This window comes from Rhinolophus sinicus, chromosome 14, assembly GCF_057876585.1.
Source record: "Rhinolophus sinicus isolate RSI-liver-muscle chromosome 14, RSI-T2T, whole genome shotgun sequence".
In the NCBI taxonomy this organism is placed as follows: domain Eukaryota; kingdom Metazoa; phylum Chordata; class Mammalia; order Chiroptera; family Rhinolophidae; genus Rhinolophus; species Rhinolophus sinicus.
Genome location: NC_142514.1, coordinates 116,774,754 through 116,800,699, shown reverse-complemented (window position 1 = coordinate 116,800,699; position 25,946 = coordinate 116,774,754). Strand labels below are relative to the sequence as shown.

The 25,946-nt window shown below is 40.0% G+C and overlaps 1 protein-coding gene across 1 annotated transcript; it reads right to left on the bottom strand.

Annotated features, from left to right (window-relative positions):
* Window positions 1-997: 997 nt before the first annotated feature.
* On the bottom strand, window positions 998-12,182 carry MMP8 (matrix metallopeptidase 8). Its single transcript, XM_019712676.2, has 10 exons — window positions 11,986-12,182; window positions 10,070-10,314; window positions 9,234-9,382; window positions 9,021-9,146; window positions 6,181-6,342; window positions 4,546-4,663; window positions 3,672-3,805; window positions 2,942-3,095; window positions 2,130-2,233; window positions 998-1,965 (listed from the first exon to the last, which is right to left on the bottom strand). Exons 1-10 carry the CDS (start codon window positions 12,094-12,096, stop codon window positions 1,862-1,864), a joined length of 1,407 nt encoding a protein of 468 aa, XP_019568235.2. The 5' UTR covers window positions 12,097-12,182; the 3' UTR covers window positions 998-1,861.
* Between the last annotated feature and the right edge of the window lie 13,764 nt (window positions 12,183-25,946).

Here is a 25,946-nt window from a genome sequence, read left to right as displayed (position 1 = left end):
GTTGAGTGATCACAGCTGCTAGGGACGGACCTCCCCGGCACCCCAGCCAGATTTCGCCCCAAACCCGGAGGCCTAACCCTATAAAACAAAGCACCCGACCCCAGTAAGTGCTCAGTCTTTGGGAATAATCCCACTGAGCCCGCCGGCGTAATAAAGCTGTGTTCTCCCTAATCTCTGTGTGCTCCTTGAGTCTCTCAGTCCCCACTGCTTTTCAGCAACAAAGCAATATCTAAAATCTTAACACCAATATTATAATTCTGACAGGGAAATATATCGAAACATATCAAAATTTACTATTTTTTAATACTTTAAATGAATTATGTGGTAGTATCTAAGAAATAATAGATCACAAGTCAGTTATTTAAAATAAAATATTTATTTTGAACTCATTTAATAGATAATTTTGAACCAGAATAAGGTGCTAAATTATACTAAATAATAATTATCTATTGGAATTTAAAAACTTTAACAGAAAAAGAGAATAGGATGTGCTAGTCATAAATATATTTTACAATTCACATATTTATTGTGTAATAAGATACATTACATTCTAACAACTGCAAATAGGACATTGTGAGGATTTTGATATCTAGACTATCCATTACAGTCTCACAAATCTTAAAGCTCTTAACAGAGAAGAGCCATTAGCAAATTTATGCATCTAAGCTCAATTTAATTGAATTTAATGAGTTTTATTAAATTTTGTGCCCAGCATTGTTGTTTGTGTAGTAAACTCAAGTTATCAGTAGAGGTTGTCCTCCTGAGTATACCAGGAAAAAAAGTTCCAAGGAGCCCGTTTACTTGACTCTAGCAGGATAGGGTGGGGAGGAAGCAAGAGAGAAAGAGGTACTTATTTTTTTTGTTGCTCCCCCTAGGAAGTTGCCAATAATCCTTACTTGGGGGTTCAACTGTGTAATTCTGTGTTGATTTATTTTTTTATGTGCAAATGTACTGTATTGCGTTCCTAGGGTTGCCGTAACAAAGTACCACAGCTTGGTAGCTTAAAACAACAGAAATTTATTCTATCATAGTTCTGGAGGCTAGAGGTCCAAGATCAAGGTATTGGGAGGGTCATGTTCTTCTCTCTGAAGGCTCTAGGGAGGATCCTTCCTTGCCTCCTCCTAGCTTCTGGTCGTTTCCGGCAATTCTTGGCATTTCTGCCTCTGTTTTCACATAACCTTCTTCACTGTGCATTTATGTCTCTCCTCTTTTCAGAAGGACACCAGTTCTTAGACCCATCACAATCCAATATAAACTCACCTTAACTAACTACATCTGCAAAGACTCTAGTTCCAAATAAAGTACATTCATAGATAGCTGGGGTTAGGACTTCAGCATTCTTTTTGGGGGTGGGGTGGGGGTGGGGAGGACACAATTCAACGCACAACATGAATCAGCAATATTTCTTTCCAAGAGTGGAAAATAGCACCACCTTTTCGGTAGAGGCAAGGGGTACTGTCTATATTGTTCATAATCCTTATTTCTAACTAAAATCCAGTGCTAAATTGCACATAGCAATATAGTTAAGACATGTTTAAAGAGACATAGGAATATATAAGCATTTTAGAAGTCAAATAAACCAGTAATGAAAATAGTGAATATTGAGGTGACAAAGAGGACTTAATTTCCTTCTCTTTGTGATGGATTCACTAACCTGAAATGGAATATAAAAGAACTAAATCAGACTCTGCAAACAGTGGAATACTCTAAATGTATTTTCACTGAGGGCAGGTCCAATGAATATAGGGATAGCAAACAACATTACTTAACGTTGAGAAAACATTATGTAATGAATATGCAAATTAGACTTCCCTTTCATATTCAGAAAATGGATACAAACACGTTTGATTTTGCTTCAACTTTATCTACAATTAAGCCATCTAATGCTTCTGTCAACCCTAGTGACTCTGGGATTATTAAGATCAAATGCATAATATGTTGGTCCACTGAAGAAATAGAAGAAATCTGTTTAAAAAAAAGAGAGAATATATTGAATTAACCTGTAGAAGTAACATCTCAGATGTTTTCAATTAAAAAGACCCCATTCCTATCCCAAGATAACATTCAAATGCAAATGCGCTATTTTAAATCTTTAAACAAATTTATTACTAGTTTTCTTTTCTACTTACCATTCCGCTGGAAAACTGCATCAACTCTATTTTCTATTCCTTGAAAGTTACTTGCTATGCATTTTGGATAACCTGGATCCATGGATTGTCTTTGGTTATCATATCTGATGAGAAAAAAAAAGTCCCATGTTTTAAGACCAGAACAGTATATAATGATAATGGTTTTCTCAAACTGCATATAATTTACAAAGTGCCTTCCCACTTATTTTCTCATTCGTTCTTCACAATGTCCTATTTACTGGGACTAAGATTGGTTAACCTCTCTACCTAAGTGTACATACCTATTTATAAAATATATGGGTATCATTAATACTAAAATGATACTAAAGAGATGCTTTTGATTGCTGGTGCAGTGTTATTTTTAAAAAGAAGAGCTGTATTTTCTAAGGCTTTTAATTAATTGGTACACAGTTAGTTTGCCTCTCTCTGTCTGTCTCTCTCTCTGGACAAATGTAATAGTAAGTCTAACGTGGGCACCAAATTTTGTAGGCTTTCTGGATAATATCTGCTTGAGTATGTTATAATTTAACTCACAAATGAGAATTAGCTTAACTTTTTCTTTGCATCCCATCCTAGCGCTTTAATAAGGCTTGCTATGTTTCGTGATATAGAATCTTCAATACTTTTGTGCAGGTATTTTAATTTTATAAAAATGAAATTTTCAAAAGCCATAGCAACATCAATCTTCTTATGAAAAAGAATGCCTATCAAAGACCGCCTAGATTTTTAAAACCTCTGGTGCCTGATTGTTAGTGGTTTGTAGACAGGGTAAAGAGATTTCAATCTCTAGTTGGAAAAATAGTCTACCTTACCTCCAGAATTGGTTGTTTACAAAGAAGTATGTTTTTGTCCTGTAGGAAACCGCTGCATCAATGGCTTGGACACTGCTTGGAAAGCCGTAGTTTGATATATGCTTGGGGTAACCTTGCTGAATGTCATAGCCTCTCAGAGCCCAGTACTGGTTGCCTGCAAATGATTCCAGTTATATGTTAGATAACGTTCTTCCATTCCTACAAAACAATGTGAATCATTTCTTAGTCTTTGCATAAATTTAACGTAGAAATGAAAATGGGGCAAATAGTCTTTAAAATATCAAGGTGGAAAAGTGAAGTTCATTAGGCTGTGATAGACGAGTGTTTCTCCAGCTCCTATAAAAAAAATTCCGACTGCTTAGTCTCACATTTAGGGCCTCACAATTGGATGTCTTGTCTCATGGGACTTCTAGACAGAGATTAAATTATAGCCTAGGGGAATCTTAGGAAATTATATCTAGGATGAGGGTGCAGTAACACTAAAGGTGATCTATTAAGCTTTTCTCATTTTGTAGATGAGAAAACTGAGGCCTGAGGAGGCTACAACCTGCTCAAGTTCACACAGTAGTTAGTGACAGAGATGGGACTCTACCGGAGCTCTAGACAAAAGCCAGTCCAGCGTAACACTCTCTCATTGGCTCACCTCCTCTAAACCTGGTAGGGATCACAAAGAAATCCTTCCCCTCCCTTCAGGCAGAATGAAAATGAGATGAAAACCCTAGGCACTTACCTTTAAATAGGAAAACTAGGTCCCTGTCAAAATCCTCATAAGCAGCCTGTATACCAGTTGGCAGGGATGGCCAGAATAGAGAAATAAAATTGAGTTCAACTGTTGGTATCTGAGGATGCCTTCTCCAGAAGTATCTAATAGAACACCAAGGAGAAAATCACACACTATCGACTAAGTAGGCAGCTTCTGAGAGTCTTGGGCTTGTACTGGCTCTTGTAAGATTGCTGGGAAGATATGACAATATAGTGAATACAAAATTTCTAGCACAGTGACCAACATTTCGCCAGTGCTTTATGGTGGTATTGTCCATCTGTTTTCAGAGGGGTTGTAGGAGTGACCTCATTTGATTACATTTTTTACTGTCACGCCCTCCCCCCACAAATATTATTTTAGTCTCCTTGATTATCATTCCTACAAAATGATGAGAATATTTAGAATATTCCAGCAAAAATTATACAAGGACACTCAGCCTGTGATTACATAATCACAAAATAGCTGATGGAAAATTGAAAAATTCAATCACTTAGATGACTTGCCCTGCAGCTTATTAGGTGATAATTTTCATTTACTTGACAGAGTTTGAGTGGAATTAAACGATGTTTTGGTGTTGGACAAATCTAGCTATGCAGTTCCCAAGCAGCTAGAGCCTATGTCTGTTTATATCACCATAAACGTCTGAATGTTCATGAATGTTTCAGTTTTCTTTTTCTGGATGTTTTGAGTTACAGAGTTACAAAACACTATAAATTCCAATGAGATGATATGTGTAGAATTCAAAGAAAAAACTGAGTAATGTGTAATATATACTTAATTAGAATCTTGTTTTAAGTTATGCCAGCAAGAAATGAAAGGAAGGAATAGTTCAATCTTATACTTGTCTTTAAAGAAAAGCATTTCTCCACGGAGTGTGGTGATAGCATCAAATGTCAGTCTGGGGTCACAGGCTCTGGGTGTGGTTGGTCCAGTTGGTTGGATAGGGTTATTTGAAGGTCCTGAAAAAAAAAAAAAGGCTTTTTATAAGGATAAGTCCACTGTGATTCTTTATTGTATTTCAGCACTTCTCAGGATGGTGAAGTGTCTTCACATACAGAGAAATGTTACCAGACCATCACACAGGCATCAAAGTAACTGTACATTTGGCCCTCTTAATTTTTTTTTTTCTAATAAGAGTAATGATGATTTTTAGAGACAGTTCCAGGTCAAATTGTGAAGTAAAGAAATTTGAATTGAATGCCCCTCCACTTAAAATTCTAATCCCATCTTTCTCGCCTCTCTTGCTTCCTCTTTCTGCATTTTTGGTCACTTAGTATCCAATTCCTACTTCCCCACCAAAATCCAGCTTCAGGAAAGGAGCTGATATCAATCTTTTACCCCCACACCATAAATCTAAATAAAATTTTAGGAATAATTTTTCTATAAGTATTTGCTTGTAACTGTTTTCTCATTGTAGAAGGGCTATACACATAGTTAAGAGGATTTAAAATATTGATGAGCAAAAGAAAGAGATGTTTTTAGGGGGAAAGGAGTTAGGGAATAGAGACAGTTAGAGTAGGTCTTTTCATTCTTAAAAATTCTACTGTGATGAAAAAATTCCCTAGTTGCGGTATCCTGGCTTGCTTGGTTTTATAATGCTGTCCCACCAGAGAGGACAGAATGCTTTTCCCAGATCTATTCCATTCCACTCCCTTCAACACTTTTTAGAGAGCTGCAAATCTCTTCTCTGGTTTCTCGTTCTTATAGGCACTAGAGGGCAGGAGGGCAAGAGGGAAAGGACATGCAACGGTCTTTCCCAGACAGTACAGTGGTACCTTGGTTTTCGAAAGTAATCCACGAGTTCTGAAATGTTCGAAAACAGCCAACAGCTAGGCCTCAGGATCTTGCACTCAGCGGAAGCCATGTGACATGTTCGACTTTTGAGTTGTGTTCGAAAACTGAAGCATTTACTTCCGGGTTTATGGCGTTCATAAACCAAAATGTTTGTCACTGGAGACGTTCGAAAACCGAGGTACTACTGTACTTCTTATAACAGGGCCAGAGGCCTCTATATTCCTCCCTGGAAGGTTTCAGTCAGGTCTTCACAAAATGTTTCTATCTCTCCATGCTCCATTTCCAGTCCCCTCCTTCCCCCCAGAGACAACAATCTTAATGTGTTCAATATACATATATCTTTTGGTTAGCATGTTTCTTGAAAATTCCTTTCTTTATCTATGTGCATTTCTAATTTATGTAGGTTCATATATTGTGTAATTTAATTCATACACTATGTAATGTGTATTATTCTATTTCTTTTCCATGAAGCACAATGTTTTAAAGCCCCATATATGTTGTTGCCATATGGACATCTAACTCAGTGCTTCTCACTGCTGCACATTACTCTATGGCATGGATCCAGTACATTTTACTTGAACATTCTCCTCCTAACGGACTCCCAGGTAGCCTCCAACATCCACCACACTGACAGGACTGCAGTGTACACCCTTGACATGCTGAGGTCTCACAGTGACCTTACCATAGAGCGCCTGAATGCCGTTGATGTCATCTTGATGGAGTGCGTAGGTGCTGGGTTCACTGAAAGCGTAGTTGGGATACATCAGAGCACCAGGGTCAGTGGAGTGAGAAAGTCCCAATGAATGGCCAAATTCATGGGCAGCAACAAGAAACAAGTTGTAATCTGAAATGCAAGCATGTATGGTGAATGGCTCCAAGTATATCCAAGTGTGGTGGAAATATGATCTCAAGGAATGTAGCTTCTGGGCCAAAACTGCCTGGAGAAATAGCCCTTCCCATGCCTGCCTTTTTCTTTTTTCCCTTCAGGTACCTGAAAATATGAAGATTAAAAGGAATCAAAGAAGGGATTATAGGGTGAGATTAGGTGAATGTAAGCTTCTCATCAAATCTTAGAATCAAGCAAAGCTGCTTATATTCTGATTTGCATATTTTGTGGGTGTGGACCTGAGGCTTAGAGAAATGATGGCAGAGCTATCACAGGTCTCATGATACTCAGAAGCCCTCTTCTGTTGTGTATCCACTCGCACCCCTCTGCAGTCTTCCAGATGTCAGCTCCATTAGTAGAGTCTCAGTAAACATATAGAAACATAAGAAGCCTTCCAGGCAGCAGCCTTAGATGCAGAACAGACTCACTTATCACCCACAGTTTTGCACCAGCTCTTCTCTCATTCTGAGCTCTCCAAGAAACTTCAGGAATTCTCTACCAAAAGGAGACATATCCTGCCTCTTATCGTTCCCTTCCCTCATCTTTTTAACTTCCACCTTGCTCGGCCTTTAACATAGTGCCTTTAACAACTGGGAACGCAAAAACTTCCTAGGCTCATACTTCTTATTAAACAAAACCCAAGCACCTTTGCCAAGTCTGAGATCTCTCCACTTGGTTTCAGCAGATATTTGAGGGCTTGACTTCTGATATGAACCCTTCATTCCAGCCAGTCTACGGGCCGTCTCACAAACACACTGTGCATTTTCTTACATGCTGACATTTTAAGTCATAGTTGCACTTTCTATATACTAAGAAGTGTAATATTATTCAATCTTCACAACATTTTTATGAAATATTGTCAGAAATATTTTTACAATAAGGAACTAAAGCCCACAGGTTTTCAATATCTTGTTATTAGTCTTGCAACTTACAGTGGTAGAGCTGGGGTCAATCCTAGGAACGATGACAAGACTTGTGCTATTAACACAATGTTCAGCTTCCTGTTGATAAGTAGCCTGGTAAAATTCTACCCATGCTCCAAGATCTACTTTCTTGAGCAACACATCCTTTTTTTGCCCCCTGCATTCATGAATGCATTTCAAAACACATCTTTGAGTGCCTGGGTACTGTGAGAGGGGCTCTGGGGCATTTATCATGACAAATAGTCTGAAAGGGGAGATGTATACAAAAAGTTGAATGGACAGAATAATGAGGAGAGCAGTCAGGATTCTGAGGAGGAGGACCTCATTTCCAGTTGAAAGGCAAGATGGAAGTGGCATTTGACATAGCATGGGAAGAGAGAAATTTGGGGTGTTTGAAGTGTGGGAAAGGTCATTTTAGGAAGAGGAAGCAATGCAAGCAAATAGAGGAAAATTGGAAAGCACCTGGTGTGTTCTACAAAGAATGAATGTACGATGTGGCCACTGTATGTGAAATATGAAGACAAGCCATGAAAAGATGAGGTTGGAAAATCAAGAGCTTCAGTGTCAAGTGAAGGTATTTGGACATTATTTGGTCCAGAAAATGTAAACACTGAAAGTTTTAAGCAGGAGACTAATGTAATCCCAGATGGGCTTTCCAAAGACAAACGTTGCTACAGTGTTGGGAAAAATTAGAGGGAGCAGAGATCGGCGGTGAACAGTCCAGGTGGGAATCTGGATCATTTAGTTTGGATGAGAGGTAATGGCCGTCTGAACTAGTGGAGAGGGCAATAGGAATGCAAAGTAGTTATGAGTGTTGTTTATCTTTGGGTACGCACAGCACTTAGCACAGGGACTTGGGTAGAATAAATACTTGCAACATGTAGTTTGAATAAATGGTGGGAGAAAAAAGGCCGAGCAAGGTGAAAGGTTCCTTTCCTACTGTCTTCTAAAAAGTATTCTGTGACATATTCTGTGACATATGGCCTAGTGAAGTACCATATGGACTGGATATCCTTGTCCTTAGCCTCAATTCTTCCTTTCAAGTGGTCAAATCTTCTTATTCTGAGTCTTCTTCTGAAAAAGGGGGCTTGCTATGTAGGGACATATGGTTGAAAAAGAGCTAGGTGAAGACAAAATAAGTAGATGAAAAAAAAAGATGGCTGCTCTTTTCTAAGTAGGGCAATTTTCTAAACGAACTCAATTATTTCTGAATTTCCAAAAATAGGACCTTTTTCAAACATCATTAAATTTCAGAATATTAAAAGAAAGATATACCCTAAGGCAGTCAGTGGTCAGCAAACTTTTTCTGTAAAGGTCCAGATAGGGACTATTTCAGGCTTAGTGATTATTTTCAGTCTCTGTGGCAACTATTTGACTCTGCTAATGAGCATGGAAACAGCCATAGATGATACATAAACAAGTAAGTATGCTGCTGTTGCAGTAAAACTTTATTTATATAAACAGGGCCATGCAGGATTTAGTCATGGTCTGTAGCTTACTGATTCCTGTCGTAGTAAACAAGGTCAGTAATTAGCCTTAGGATTTTTTTTAAACCTAAATTGACAGTATCTTGAGGTAGGGAAAATTTTAAACAGTCAGTTTGTGTGAGTGTGAAGTGTTACAACAACTTGGATGTGTGTGTGTGTGTGTAAATTCTAATAGGGCAAATGTTTATTAAGAAGCTGCATGTTGATCTAACGTTGGTTAACTTACTTTTGGAGGTTTTGGTCCATGTTTCTTCAGCATCAAAATGAGCATCTCCTCCAATACCTTGGCCTGGCTGAAAGGCATGAGCAAGGATTCCATCGGGTCCATCAAATGGAGAATTGTCACCGTGATCTGAAATAAAACAATTTGTATTAGGTCTTTGCCAACTCTCATGTTAGCCAGAGAAAGCAAAATTGAGCATGACTGCTTCTAGCCCACCTCCGTGGACAAAATCAATATTGATGTCTGCTTCTTTCCCAAAGATCTTGGTGAAGGTCAGGGGTGATGCACCACTCCAGACTTGAAAGGCTTTCTCAATAGCTGTGTCCACATCAGCTTTTGACAGTTGTGGAGTATAGTTAACAATCCTTCAAAACAAGAAGATGTGTGAAGGGCTCATTATTGTTTAGAACAGCAGTCCATCAACAGATTGAGTTTCTCCATTTTAAAGTGAGTTGCATACGTGATGAGCTTCCACTGGAGAGGGTATAGGGAGGGAGTGCCGGATGTAGGGTTGAAGACAGACGTGGGCTCTGGACAAGTTGTTACATGTCTTTAAACTCAGTTTCCTTATTTATAAAATGAGGATAATAATATAGGACCCATCTCATAGTTATTGTGGGTGGTTAAATACATATAAAGTGTTTAGTTCACTACTTGGCAAATAGTAGTGTTCAACAAAGATTGGGTATTATCATTATGATCGTCGTCATCATCAAGATGCATGAAAGGTGGGGCTAAATTCTCTCCAGCAATTATTAAACTTTTTTGGGTCCTAAAGTGAGTTATCAGAGAGACAAGCTAATATTGCCATAATCTTCTTTAGATTATTAGAGAAGGGAAACAAAAAATGGCAGACTTTGGAGTGAAGAGAGCACGTGAGATCTTTATCCTTTCATTCTTGTACTCATTCACTAGAATCTGAACTCTGCAAGGATAGGGATGTTTATTTATTTGTCTTTGGTGGATCTCAAGTCCTAGAACAGTACCCGGCACATCATAAATGCTCAATAAACACTGACTGAATGAATGAATTTTGAAACTGGAAATATCACCTGTATGTCAGGTTGGTTTGCTTCCACTTGGGGTTTCCTGGGGTTAACATAAAATCACCAAGGTCAGGTACTCCACAACGCGGCTTTTGCATCATCTCCAGAGTTTCCTCATTTGGCTTCCCCGTCACACTCAACCCAAAGAATTGCTGCATTTCTTTAAGTTTTTCAACCATCACACTTGCGCTGTTCTGCCTTTCAGAGCGGTATCTGGTACTTGGTAACTGGTAGAAATTTTCTAGGTAACGCTGGACAAAGACAAACATGAGGAAACTTGCTGTGAAATTACCTTCAATTCTCTGGGCATTTGCATTCCTTTCAAGGTACTGCAGACTTATGAGTGTAACAATCTAATAACCTGATAGTCACAGGTACAAAAACACAAACTTGTAGGTTGGTTTTGAAAGAACAGTACCTATTGGAAAGAAGAGCCCCTCTGTCAGTGCTCCAGTTAATGTTTATGCATAAAAATAGGTATTTCGTAAAGGATAAGGTCTAAGTCCTCATGCAAAACGCTAGAATACAATCAGGAGACTGCCTTCTTATTTTTATACAAAAGAATATCACTAACTTTTATTGACTTCTTAAGGGATTAGTTGCATCAGTGCAGATTCTCTTTTAATCCTCTTTTCACTACTGTAAAGAGGATTTACTCATCCTCATTTAAGAAATGGAGCTACAGAGAAGGAAGGAACTTGCCTAGATGACAATTCATGTTGCTTTTCAAATGAGAATTAACAATTTCAGAAGAAGAACCCCAATAAGTTCTGGGGCAACTGCAGTGTCACTGACATAAGCATTTTACCCACCACAGTAACTCTTTGAAAGGGTAGACACTTATTAAGAAGTAAATGTTCTGAGGGGCAGAAAGCCAATCGTAAGACTTCTTTCTCCCACCTTAAGCATCCTGTGAACACCTGGCGCTTTGCAAGTGACAGGGGAGAGAGGACTTTTGTGCTCTCACAGGCTTTGGGATCAGATTGATTTGGGTTCAAATCTGAGCTCTGCTACAAAGTAACTGAGCTCTTGGAAATATTACTTAACTGACTTAAGATTTGCTTTAGTTTCTAAAGTGGAAATAAGAATACCCCTTTCACAAGGTTGTCGTAAGGCTAAAATGAGATAACATTTGCAAAATATTTAGCAGAGTGCCTTGTACAGAGTAAATACTCAATATACTGTAGCTATTAGCTCAGAGGTTACTACTACCATTGTGAGATACTTCTAAAAAGTAAAAGAAAAAGCAACAAGAATGCTTTACTGAAACTGTATTGCTAAGAAAATTGTGCATGACAAATTTGTGACAGAATTCCCTTGTGTTTCTTAAAAATTTGGCCTGATGTTCATACTGTGAAACAATGGAAAAAAGCTATGGGTTCTGCTTTTATAGAGCTTCCAAGAGTTTATTTGTAAACATTCCCATAATCTAGTATAAGGAAATCTGATCATACTATAAACAGATTTTAGTTCCTTATAATATCCCATTCTGATGCTGTTTTGTACACCTGGGATTTGGGACTGTAAAGATAAGTCATCCAGAAATCACCAGACATATATTAATAGTAACCGGTGCAGCTAGACTAGAAGGGAAAATCTTAGGTAAGTAGCAGAGAAAATCATTTAGTTTTGTAATTGAAACCAAAAAAAAAAAAAAAAAAAAAAAAAAAGAAACCATTCCTGCTAAAAGGGTTCCCCTGCTGGAGGTAACAGGGTTTTCCCAGGGTTTGAAGAACCCAGCTTATTTTCATGCCTGGCTTTCAGAGGATCCAAATTGGAAGCCCCCAAATCACTGAAATGAGTTGTTCAAGCTCAAACAAATCATCTGCATAATTTCTTTCAGGCTGCTTTAACTAAAAAGAGAACACAACCCACACAATTTCTTAATAATCAGCAAGTCAACCACCCATCTGTCAATTTACCTGAATCATTTCTATAGTTTTCTCTTCTCGGGATTCAGAAGGTACTGGAACGGCCTTGGAAAGCTCCATGTTGAGTATGAGCAGAGGTGGAAGCATCATCAGACTGAACATGGCTTTTCCTCCAAACTCTACCTCTCGTGGCCTTCCTCTCTGCCCCTCTGTGTAGGGTCCGTCCCTGGTGGGTGCCCAGACGTTTACAGAATTGTGTGTTCCTCACTCCTCTCTGTTGGCCCTTTATAAAGCCATGCCTTAAACAATTGCCACATGAGGAATGTGAAGAAACACAGGTTAATTACAGTCTGACAATTTTGCAATGTTATATCATACGATTTAGTATCCCAAAAACGGAGGAGTCTTTCAACAGAAAAAAAAATACAATTTGCTACTCATTGCATTTGGGGTTTTTTGTTAGGTATTTACTTTTGCAAAATTGTCGGGTCAAGGAAAAGGAATAGGAGACTAATCTTGAAGTTAATGAACAGCAGTTATCTATGGGTTTGCATTTGCTGGGTATGTAAAACACTGAGGCTCTCTTAATTTACGTAGGGGAATATTGTTAGATTAGCAGTAGCTATCTTGGGACCAAGGAGCCCAGTTCGAGAATCTCTGTACTTACTCACCCTTACTGCATGTGAGAAGAGTGTGTCTGGGTGTGTTGTCACAAAGCAGGATTTGTATGGGAGTCTTGGATCAGCTTCAGAAGAATGTGGTTTTGGCATTAATGTAGTAGAAAGTTTCCAGCCTACAAGCTGGTTTTCCACAGGAAAGACAAAGAAAGCAATACTGATGAGGATAATAATAAAATTTGTTGAATATTTATTGTGTCCCAGATATACATGCTGTACAAATATTACCTCTTGCTGTCCTCACACGACCTTGGAAGGTAGGTGCTATTAGCTGCATTTTGCAGATGGAATCAAATCCAGAGAAGTGAGACGACTTGTAAAGTCACATGCTAAGTTTGTGGAAAAGCCAGGATTCAATTCCAGGTGGTATGTTTAGAGAGACTGAGCTGGCAGCTACTCCCGTGTTTCCCCCAAAATAAGACCTACCCCGAAAATAAGCCCCAATTAAGATCATCAGCCAGACAGACACATTTAGTACGTTATGACGATGTTCCAGAAGAAGATGACATGACTGTATTTGAATAAATGTAGATTGTTTTATGTGAAAAAATAAGACAGCCCCTGAAAATACGCCCTGATGCGCCTTTGGAGCAAAAGTTAAGGTAAGACACGATCTTATGTTTGGGGAAATATGGTATAAGACCTGGTCTTATTTTCAGGGAAACACGGTATCTCAGGCTGTTTTATAGTCTGCACTCAAGTGTCCCGGTTGGCCCATAATAGAGCAGAAGCTCTAGGCCTGTAACAACCGGTTACAATGGTTTGTGTTCGTGGAGAAGGAGACAGGGAAAGGGAGAATGAGATGCCATATATTCCCCAGGGAAAATGACACTGAGAGAGGATTTGCAGACGATGTGGCTACATAGCAATCTGTATTGGTCAGGTGCCCTTGGGCTTACTTTTCAAATCATGTTACCTCATCCCACTTATTCTGACTCTATGTACATGTGGGTTATGTTACCATAGAGTCTTTTATTAATTTACATATATTTACATATATTCTTAACGGTAGGTATTTTATGTATAAATATATGTCAACATAGGTGATCTATAACATGTGTTCATATGTAAATAATGTCTTTGAGATTTTATGGTAAGTATTGCCATTCTCTCCTGATGTTTCTTACAATCTTTATAAACAACCTGAAGAAATGTGTCTAGGGTTAGAACGTATTTGGACAGCAGATTAGTGTTCATGGTGTAGATTAGTGCATTCACTCAGTAAACGTTTCCTGCCATCTACCATATGCCAGGGGCTGTGATGGGTAATAGATTATTGGAGATAAGTTAATAGTGGTTCAGATGAAATATTGTGGGAGTCTGGAGGAAAGAGCAATGTGGGGGAAGTAGACTCAAGGAAGGCTTCATGATGGAGGCAGAATTTCAGCTGAGCCTTGAAGGAGTAGATGGTGAATAGGCAGAAACGTGGTGAACTGTTCCCTGTATGCATGTGGTAGCTTTCTCCGACAAGTTGTTCAAGATGTTCTACGGTCATGATAGTGTTAACCCTCCCTGGGTGCACAATTTAGTCAGATGTGGCTTCCTCCACGTTAGGTCTTTAGTGAAAAAAACCTTTGTTTTTTCTGAATAAGAATGCCGTGATGTTGGTCTACCCTATGTTGAGTTATTTTGCTGCACTGACTTGTTTAAAAGATTTATAAATGTATTTTCTTTTCAACATAATAATTTAACACATTGGTGGATGCAGTTCTCTGGCATTTGTATAAATGTTGCGTTAAAAAGAATTATTGGGTCTGGATCCCTGACAATAGGTCTAACCCCAGTGCAGTGGCGGAAAAGGCCTCATTTGTTTCCAGGACCTCTAGCTTTTGCTTTCTGAATCCTTTCTTTACACATTACCACCACCTGCCTACATTGTTTCTATGCCTCACCCCTTCTCATGCCTGGAACCCAGAACTGTTACAGGAAATCCTGCTTCTGGGAAAGGATCAGCTACCGTTATTTATACCTCAGTGTGAACTATTTCCTTTTAAGTCAATTACTTACTAAGAAAACAAAACAAAACAACAAAACAAAAAACAAACAAGCAAACAAATTAAAAAAAGAAAAGGAAGCATTGTTCCCTATAAGATGAATTTCAGAGCATATAAGATGAAGAAAATTTAGTTTTGGACAGAGGTAATACAATACAGGCAATGGAGGCTCGTTCTGTCTCCCTAAGGCCACCGCTGTAGGCAGCAACCTCATCTGATCACCTGATGCGCTGGTCCACAGCAGAGATCGCAACTTGTATTTTTACAGCTCAGTTTTGCTTTTGAGACCTCAAGAGATGAAACTGAGAACATAAATATAGTCTGTTTTCTTTTTAGTTAAAGAGAAAAAAAGACTGGGTCCAGCCAGTTGGGATGGGCATAAGTAGCTGGGAAAGCTGCCTGGAAGTGTGCATGTGTGCCTGAATCTTGAAGGAGGAGTAGGAGTTTGCCAACAGGGGAAACAACGTGCTCTAAACTCAAACGTATACCCAGTGAAGCACGTGGCTAATTTGACTCATATAAGCCAAGGCAAAATGTCCTCTGCATTAGGAATTTTTAACTTTGATGATCAAGATGGATGTCTACATACCTGTCTGATCAAGTTAATAGGATAATTGTTGGGGTCAGTTGTGGAGAAGGGTAAAGAGCTTTGAACTTGAAATTATACTACCCGGGTTTGAATCGTAGTTCTGTCATTTTCTACTTATGCAATTTTTAGCAAATCATCTCAATTCTTCTGAGTCTCAACTTCCACATCTTTAAAACTAGTAAATTAACATCCCCCTCGTATGGCATCCAGAGGATTAGATGAGATAGTATACATAAAAGCTCTGTGTAAACCCTCTAGTGTGGTGTCCTCTTTGTGTTATAAATGTGATGAAGTTATGGCCATGCTAGTTCGTGCGTCCATTCTGAGAATTGAGTTAGCAATGTTGAAAAGGCCCTCTTTTCCAGAAAGAGAAGTGCTTCAAAGTTAAGCCACAGAGTGATGAAGTAACTTCCATACAGCTTCCTTTAGTATCCAGGGCTCAGTGCAGCCAGGAAACATAGGCTTGTAACTTATATAGCCTTTGCACAGAGTATAAATGGTTAAGTTACAATCACAGAAACCAGCATGTATTAAGCACTGTGCTAAGCTGCAGTCTTTACTCTCCAGTGAGGAAAACGTGTGTATTAATCATCTGCACTCTCTCTGTAGTACTCCTTCTTAGAGATTCACTATTATCTCCTTTCAGCTTCATAACAACCCAAAGAAGTCGGGGTTATTATTCCCACTTTAAAGATAAGGAAACTGAGGTTCTGAGAGCTGATTCAAACTTAACTTTCCATTGATGCTTCCTAGTAGTCTCCTTTGTTCTGTCGGTGAGGAAAAAATCAAAATAAGGCAATGGTTCTCAGTCTTAGCTCTACATCAGAATCTGTATTAAAAATACAGATGTGGGCTCTACTCCCGCTACTAAGTCAGAAACTCTGGGGTGGGGCCCAGGCATATACAATTTTAGAGAGCACCCAGGTGACTCTGAGGGTGACATGAGAACTTCTATTGTAAGGGAGGATAGAAGACATAGAACAAGAGAGGTGAACATCCACACCTTAAGGATTTAAAAGAAGGAACAATCAACGTCCTGTTGGGGAGATCAGCAAAGTCTCTGCATGGAGACAGTGGCCCTTGAGATGAATTTCCAATGATGGATTGAATTGTGGCAGTTAGATTGGAATGAATGAGGGTGGGATTGGTAGAAACAGAGAGCAAAAGCAGAGAGACGAGAAACCTTAGGTGATAGGTAGGAATTAACACAGTTCTAGGTGATTAAGCATAGAATTTATAAAGAGAAGCAGATTGAGATGGTAGGCTGAAACCAGACAATGGAGGGGCCGGAATTCGACATCAAAAAGTCAATAGCACACAGCCATTGTTGGTTTCTGAGCTGAGTTATACTAACCTGGCCACAGTGTCTAGGACAGACTGAGGTGGGGAGAAGCTGTAAATAAGGAGAATAATTAAAGGGTGGAATAAAAGTTTCAGTGCAAGTTCCCGAGGACCTGGCTTTGGGGGTGGTCACAGGTCCCCCTCCATGAAGAGGACAGGCACATCTCCCTTTATGCAGGATGGGTGGTGAAGAAATGAGGTCGAAGAGGACAGGAGGGCACCTGGGCCAACACACTGCACATTTCTAGGGGCAGCCATTCACATCACAGAAGTAGACTGGGGAGTCCAAACTGGATAATACCAATTGTGTGGATACAGTAAGAGCTGTTTTGTTGGGGATGGCAGGTGGAGGCGACGTTAGGGCTGGGGCTTGAAGGATTTGGAGAGGACTTACAAAAGCTGTGGTAGTAAATTCAACAGGCAGATGAGTCCAGTAACCCTGGTTGAGCAGCTGTGTTGGCTCAGGCAAGTGAGAAGGTAACTATAGTTAGCAACGAGAACCCAATCCCTAACTTATCTGTTAGCTTCAAGCGTTTCTATTTCTTCCCCTTTAGCACCCCTCCCAACTGGAGAATGTTGAGGATAAGACAGAATGGAGAAAATGGCCCATTGACAGACAGTAACTGTCCACAAACCAGCTTCACAGAGACCTGGGAGAACAGACCATGACATGATAAGCATTTCCATTCCAAGCTGCTCTGTGTTGGTGGCGGCAGGAAACTGCTGACTGAATTTGCCGAAATTCTCTTCCTTCCTCAATTAGTCCAGCTCTGTGGCTGGGATGTCTCAGATTTCATTTTTCTTGAGCCGTGTGTTTTCTAAATCTTCTCCACTCTTTATTGTCTAACCTCATGCCCAACTCTACCAAGAGATGACATTACTTCTAACCGTAGGTGAAATGCCTCATTTTCTCTCATTTCCATCATGTAAAGTCTGATTTCTCTTGTCCAAGACTCCTGACAACTGTCTTTGGTGTTGTGTAGAGTATATAAAATATATTGTATACATTAGATGGAGGTTTGCAAAACAAGTTGTTTACTAGTAGAGGTGTGAGCTAGGAATATGGCCAGACATGTGTAAGACTGATAAAAGTGAAGTGAAAAACATGTTTTTGTGTGAAACTGAGAATAACAAAATTGAGTGGTAATCACGTTCACCAAAACAACTTCCAGTTATCACCTAAGAAGTAAAGTAAACAAGTCCAAGGAAAAGAGGATAAAGGCAGAACTCCAGAGCGATGACATTAGTCTGACTGGACACTCTGGCTAAGACTCTCTGCGAGGTCCAAGCCACGATACTCCGGGACTCTCTGAAGCTCTTCTTTGCAAGACCAACTTGCCCCACACCTGGTGTGGCCCCAGTCGGCTCTTCCAGATCAGGGAACTTCTTCATCTCAATTGACTCTGGGATTTGGTTTGTTATTAAATTCTATTTTATTCTGTATAACCTTCTGTGCTTCCCAGAGCATTGGCCTCTGGAGGGACTTTGGTTCCCAAATAAAGCTGTGTTACTCACTCTATCTGAACATGTGTGCCAGGACTTTGTTCCCCACTAGACTCACGACTACCACTGTGGGGACAGAGTCCCAGAGAGCAGTTTCCAGGCTCTCGGCCTCACAAGGAAAGGTGCTGGCTCAGGTAGTAGATGGCTGTCAGCTGTGGCTAATTGACCATCAGCTGTTACCAGTTAGCCAATTAGCCCCTGATATAACTGCTGTGGCTGCACTGGTGAGTCGAGTCAGTCGTTTGGTTGGCAGGCAGAGAAGCAGAAAGCAGGTTGCAGATTGTGTAGATCCAGCCTCCAGTGAGACTATAGTGGTATGACTCCCCCCTACCTATGGCTCCATGGGTGTTCCTTTTTGGCCTCACCATGTCCTGCGTTCTTATGTGGGGAGCGGGACCAGAGACCCCGCAGGCCTCCCTGCATGACAAATGGCGGAGCAAGCAGGGTCTCCCGCATGACAACCACTCAGGGACATAGGGCCCTGATGACGGGTTAATGTCCCCTTGACTTTCAGGAAGAGACTGAAATGTAGCAACTGCCCTTTCAGGCACTCACAACAAGTATGTCCATGGATCTCTCTGTATTTCTACCCAGAAACTATCGTCTTTATGCTTTTCTCCCCTCCCCCTTTTTGGCACTTGTCCCTCTGTCTACAAAAAAATGCCATGAGATGTTATTAAAACAACAAAAACCAAAACAAAAACGAATAGCCTTCTCTCCAGCCTGCTAACCACTTGAGTTGCAGTCTTTGCTCTCTTTCCCTCACACTCAACCTTTTTGGAGGCCTGGTCGGGTGCTCCAGTTCCTCACACCACACACCTGATCCTTACCCCACATAGTCCAGCCTCCACCCTGAGCGACACTGTTGGAGTCGAGGAGAGCTCATTTGAATAAACTGTCTCACGTCTATAGAGTCCCTATTAGATACTGTTCTCACTCCCAACTTAGTTTTATTTTTTTAGTCTAATGTATCAAAAAGACACTGCATATGCCCTTTGGTGACTGGCTTATCAAGGGTAGTGTATTGGTTTCCTACGGCTGCTGTAACAAATTACCACAGGCTTAGTGGCTTAAAATAAGGCAAATGTATTGTTTTACAGTTCTGTAGTCAGATGTCTGTTATGGGTCTCACTGAGCTAAAATCAAGGTGTCATCAGGGCTCTATTCCCCTCTGGAGGCTCCAGCGGGAAATCTGTCCCCTTGCTGTTTCCAGCTACTAGAAGCTGCCTTGGCTGTGGCCCCCCTCCCTCCATCTTCAAAGCCAGCACGATTGCTTTCCTCTAACCCTTCTTCCATTATCATGTCTTCCCCTGACTGCATCTGGGAAGAGTTCTCCACTTTTAAGGACTTGTGTGATTAGATTGGGCCCACCTGGGTAATTTAAGCTACTCTCCCCATCTCAAGGGCCTTCTCCTTAATCACACCTATAGTCTCTTTTGCCATGTAAACCAACATACAGATTCCAGGGATTTAGGGAGTGGACATCTTTGGGGCCATTATTCCACCCACCAGGCAATAATTTTCAATGGGAAGAGATGGGGGTGGTGAGTTAATGTGTGTGGAGTGACTGCACAGAAAGGTTACCTGAACACCTGTGGGTGCTTTGAAAACGCTTTAGGAGATTATGCCCTACAATCTCAGGATGATCTGGTCCCCATTTTGACTTTCAATGCCAAGAACATACTATTTGAGTGTTTACTGAACACACATTATAAGTTAGGTGCTGTAGTACAGACATACCTCTTTTTATTGTGCTTCGCTTTATTGTACCTTTATTGCACCTGACAGATATTGCTTTTTTTTTTTTTTTTTACAAACTGAAGCTATATGGCAACCCTGTGTTGAACAAGTCTACTGGTGTCATTTTTTTCTACAGGCTCAGATGATGGTTAATATTTTTTAGCAATAATGTATTTTTAAATTAGGGTTTGTATGTTTGTTTCTTTTTAGACAGAGCCATTGCACATTTAATAGACTATGGTATCGCATAAACTTAACTTTCATATACACTGGGAAACCACAAAATTTGTGACAGACTTTATTGCTATATTTGCTTTATTGTGGTGGTTTGGAACCGAACCTGCAGTATCTCCAAGGTATGCCTGTAAGTTCCTTTGCAAAGTCACTTTCATGTAAATCTCTTAAGTGTGGGTTTTTAAAGCAATACAGAAATTGAGGAACATAGAAGTTAAGTGAATTACGCAAGGTCACACAGCTAGCAGGTGTGTAATGGAAGGTGGAGTGTGGGATCCAGGTTTGGTTTCATCACTCTGACTCCAAAGCTCTTTTCATTAAAGCTCAACAAAGTAATAGACGGGAGTTGACCTTTCACTTTGTAGCTTCTTTAGTTCAAATGTTACACTAATTCACCAAACGTCTATTCTGACCCTTCCTTCCTCCAAATTCTACAAGTGTGATTGCCTAGTACATGAGGATAGAACTTCAAAGAAGCCTGAGGTGGCAAGCCTGAGAGGCCGTATGTGGAATGGAAGTCTGGAGACCTGGATTTGATCCCTCTCTACCATCCACTTCACCTTGGACAAATTTCTTCATCTCTGTGCCTCAGTTTCACATTCCTGATTGGCCACTTACTGCCATGGAACCCTGAGCAACTGACTTCAAATCCTTAAGCCTCAGTTTCCTTATGTATAAAATGGTCATAACAATCAATACTAACTACATCTTCGGAATGTGGGGAAGAGTAACTATAGATATGCCTGGAAAGTGTTTAACACACGGCCTAGGACACAGTGCAAAACAAAGGATAAGAATTACATTTTTCTGACAAGTGGATATGAAAATATCTCACAGGAATCGCCGTGGGTTCTAAAATGATAATGGATGAAAAGCAGATTATAAACTATGAAATGCTGTTTAAAGAATATATTTTACTTTAAAAACCATTTATTTAAAAACAGTCTAGTAATACAAGAATGTATGTTAATTTGTTTTAAAAATTCAAACAATTCAAACACAGAAGTATGAAAAATAAATGTGAAACTGCCTAAGCCCCACACTTCACTTTGCTCTCGTCCTCTAGAGGTGACTACTGTTAACGTTATTTTGTTTGCTTGTTTGTTTTAATTAGTTTTAGGTGCACAAAACAAAGTAATAGTTAGATATTTATCATTTATATCCCTCACACTGTGTCAACCCCCCCCATCCACTATCCCTCTGACATCGCACACAGCCAATACATTTCCACTGTCTCTATTCCTAATGCTGTACTCCGCTTCTTGTAAGTATATACATATATATATGTATATATATACATATATGTGTGTGTGTGTGTGTGTATATATATATGTGGGGGCAGAGCCCCAGAAAGTAGTTTCCAGGCTCTCGGCCTCACATAGACAGGTGCTGGCTCAGGTAGTAAATGGCCATCAACTGTGATTGCATGGCCATCAGCTGTGGCTAGTTGGCCGTCAGCTGTAACCAGTGAGCCATTGGCCACTAATATGACTGCTGTGGCTACGCTAGGAGAAGAGAGAGGAGAAGGATGGGGGCTAGCAAGGAGATGGCGGCTGGGCTGGCAAGTGTGGATGGCGGTTTGCGGACAGTGTGGAGCCAGCCTCCAGTGAGAGTATAGTGCCGCCAGAGAGAATATAGTGGTATGGCTCCCCTACCTATGGCTCCATGGGTGTTCCTTTTTGGCCTCACCATATCCTGCGTTCTTGTATGGGGAGCGGGACCAGAGACCCCGCAGGCCGTCCCGCACGACAAATGGCACAGCGAGCAGGGTCCCCCACATGACTATATATATATATATATATATATATATATATATATATATATATATATAAACTTGTAGTTGACTGTTGTCACGCAGCAGTCTAGCCGACTGTCCCCTCATACCTTTCCCTAAGGAAAGAAGAGTCTGTGAGACTGTTCCTTCTTGGGACTTTGCTTCATCTTTATGTTTACACCTCATGTCTCTCTGTCCGGTCCCCAAAGGACGGTTTGCCAGCCAAGGATGGGTAAGATTTCTCACATGAGGAACAACCTAAGACAGGCAGAACCATGTGGGGACCCCCAATGAGCTACTATGGAAAATATGGGAAGTAGCATTGCCTCCCCTTCCCCCTGCTTAAAGGAAGCCACTGCTGACACTGGCTTTCCCTCTCACCTGATTGTGAGAGAAGTTAGGAGAGTGATAATATCTGCTCTCCTTGTTTAGCTCAACAACAAAGTTTTATCATGAGAGACTTATCCCCAGGAGGGAACACACCTTAAATAAGTCATCATAGGACTTTCTGCTCCGGCTGTTTGCAGGCCGGGACAATTGGATTAAATCACCTTTGTGATATGATGGATGAGTTTTACAGACCATAGATAATTTTTACTCCCTTGTACAATCAATAAAAGCCACCAGTTGGCCTGATTTTGTGCTCCAGTCTTTCATGACTGTGAGACCCTTGACCCTCTGAGATTCAACTGCATTAAGTCTCTGTTTCTTTCCTTCTTAAAACTTAACCTAAAGCCGTGCCCTTTCACGTTCCCTCAATGCCCGTGTTGCGCTGGACGCGTGACAGTTGACATTCATTATTGTTCAGCTTCAGCTTCAGGTGTACAGTGCAGTGATCAGGCATCTACATCATCCCTGAGGTGGTCTCCCTAATGAGACAAGTGTCCATAGGATACCCTACAAAATCTTTACAACATTATTGATTACATTCCCCAAATTAACTTTCGTAACCTGTGGCAATCTTGTGGTTACTGACTGCTTTCTAAATCCCTCACCTTCCCCCTTATCCCCACTCCCATCCCATCTAGCAACCCTCAGTTTTTCCTCTATGTCTCCACAACTGTTTCTGATTAGTTCATTCACTTATTCTTTTCTTTAGATTCCATATATAAGTGAGATCATATGGTATTTGTCTTTGTCTGACTTATTTCACTTAACATAATGTTCTCTAGGTCCATCCATGTTGTTGCAAATGCTAAGATTTCTTTCTTCTTTATGGCTGTGTAGTACTCCATTGTATAAATGTACCACAGTTTCTTAATCCAGTCATCTACCCATGGGCATTTCGGTTGTTTCCATGTCTTGGCTATTGTGTATAGTGCTGCAATAAACATAGGAGTGCACAAAGTTTTTTGAATTAGAGTTTTAATTTCTCCAGATAGATACCTAGGAGTGGAATTGCTGGATCATAAGGTAGTTCCATTTTCAGATTTTTGAGATACCTCCATACTGTTTTCCATAGTGGCTGCACCAATCTGCAATCCTACCAACAGTGCACAAGGGCTCCCTTTTCTCCACATCCTCACCAGCACTTGTTGTTTGTTGATTTATTGATGATAGCCATTTTGACTGGGGTGAGGTGGTATCTCATTGTGGTTTTTATTTGCATTTATCTGATGGTTAGGGAGGTTGAGCATTTTTTCATATATCTGTTTGTCACCTGTATGTCCTTTTTAGAAAAATGTCTCTGCATGTCCTCTGCCCATTTTTTAATTGGGTTGTTTGTTTTTTTTGGAGTTGAGTTGAGTTTTTAATAAATTTGCAATATTAACCACTGATTGGACACATCATTGGCAAATATCTTTTACCATTCAGTAGGATCCCTTTTTGTTTTATTGATGGTTTCCTTTGCTGTGAAAAAACTTTTTAGTTTGATGTAATCCCACATGTTTATTTTTTCTCTTACTTCCCTTGCATGAGGTGATATATCAGTAAAAATCTTACTCCGGGGAATGTCTGTGAAGTTTCTTCCTATATTTTCTTCTAGGAATTTTATGGTTTCAGATCTTACATTTAAGTCTTTAAGCCATTTTGAATTTATGTTTGTATATGGTGTAAGGAGGTGGTCCAGCTTTTTTTTGCATGTGTCTGTCCAGGTTTCCCAGCACCATTTATTGAATAGACTGTCTTTACCCCACTGTAAATTCTTACTTCCATTGTCGTAGATTAAATGGCCACAGAGGCATGGATTTATTTCTGGGCTCTCTAGCCTGTTTCATTGATCTATGTGTCTGTTTTTATGCCAGTATCATGCTGTTTTGATTACTGTAGCCTTGTAGTATAATTTGGTGTCAAGTATCGTTATACCGCCCACTTTGTTTTTATTTCTCAAGGTTGCTGAGGCTATTCGGGGTCTTTTATGGTCCCATATAAATTTTAGGATTATATGTTCTATTTCTGTGGAAAAAGTCATTGGTAGTTTGATAGGAATTGCATTGAATATGTATATTGCCTTAGGCAGTATGGACATTTTAACTTATTAATTCTTCCTATCCATAAACATGGTATGTGTTTCCATCTATTTGTTATTATCTTCTTTCATTTCTTTCTTCAGTGTCTTATAATTTTCTGAGTACAGATCTTTTACTTCTTTGGTTAAATTTATTCCCAGCTATTTTATAGTCTTTGAAGCAATTGTAAATGGGATTTTTTTTTAATTTCTCCTTCTGATGTTTTATTATTAGTACATACAAATGCATACTGTTAACATTTTGATATGTTTCATCCAGATAATTTTCTGTCTTAATGTCAAAGAGTAAAGATTGTTATTTATTGTAGAAGAAGTTTCCAGGACTATAGTGTGTCTACAGTGTAGAATGGTGTCAAGAAGCAAATCAAAACCATAGAAGACTCTGATCACGCAGGGAAGGTAATGGTGGTCATGCCTATATAAACCAGTAGAGGGCGCTCAAAGTCCACAGTGAAATATTTAGTCAGCTCTACAGTCTGAAATAGAAACACAGATGGTCACTATTATATTATTTAAGGAGGATGAGCCCAGGGTTTGAACAAGGCAGGTTAGTCGGAGCACTGGGCATTCGAGAGACTCAGCTAAGGCTTATTAAAATGTATAGTTTGCTGTAGGTGAGAATACAGAATGAGAAATTCTGTAGAGTGGCCACAAATTCCCTAAGCACACAATTTGTCCTCCAGAAGAACATCTTCTTAATGCCATATGGTGGCTAGCAGTTTTAGAAGGTCTCTGATAGGACCATATATGGCCACACAGTGGCCACCACACAGCTTATTTGAACATGCTTCACAGTTTGTCCCACGACTGGTCTTGAGGCAACAAGGTAGTATAGCATCTGAAGCTTTCTCACTTGAGAAGAAGTTCTCAACAAATTCAGTGGAAGTGGACCTCATATGTGGAGGAGGGTGCTCCCCAAAGTCCAGGCACATCTCAATTTGCTTTGGAGCGTGGAAAAACAAAAAATTGTACATCTGTTAAATAACAGTTGAAGACTTGATGATTACTTACCATCAACGAGAAAGAGGCCCAGAAGAACCTGCAAGAAAATTGATATTTGTGTAGAGACTAGAAAGAAACATAGAAATGTTTTCTTTCATTTATTTCCTCTACTACTACCTTGGTCTGAACCACAATCATCTCGTGCCATGACAATAGGCCTTCTTGTTTTTATTCTTGTTACTCTACAATATATGCTTAACACAGCAGTGAATACACACTGCTTTGCTCAAAATGCTGCATGGGCTCCCCATTTTGCTCTTACCCACAGTGAAAATGTAACTCCTTACAATGGCCTATAAGAACCTTACCTCAGTTCCTACTTGTGGCTTCTCTCACTCTTCTGGAGCCACACAGATCACCTAGCTTTTCCTTGAACCCATCAGCATGCCCCATCTTAGAGCCTTTGTCATGGCTGTTGCCTCTGCTTGAATGGTCTTCTTCAGGTATTCAAGTGGCCAGTCCCTGCCTCTCCTTCAAGTCTTCCCTTAAGGGACAACTTGTCAATGAATCCTAAGCAGACTATCCTAATGAATCAGCGATTGGTTGACTTCCCCTCCCCAGAACTCTTCATTCCCCTCATCCTGTGTACTCCATCCCATAATAGTTGTCATCTTCTTATATACTTTGTTTTAAAATTATATTTTCTATCTATTATCTGTCTTTCCTGAACAGAAATGTAAGCCCCATG

Excerpts from the sequence above, each read along its gene's own strand:
- MMP8 (XM_019712676.2), bottom strand. The coding sequence starts at position 12,096 with ATGTTCAGTCTGATGATGCTTCCACCTCTGCTCATACTCAACATGGAG. Across the intron at positions 4,664-6,180 it reads CGGCATTCAGGCGCTCTATG|GACCTTCAAATAACCCTATC; the intron begins GTAAGGTCACTG and ends TTTTTTTTTCAG. Across the intron at positions 3,806-4,545 it reads ATGCTTTTCTTTAAAGACAA|ATACTTCTGGAGAAGGCATC; the intron begins GTATAAGATTGA and ends GTGTTCTATTAG.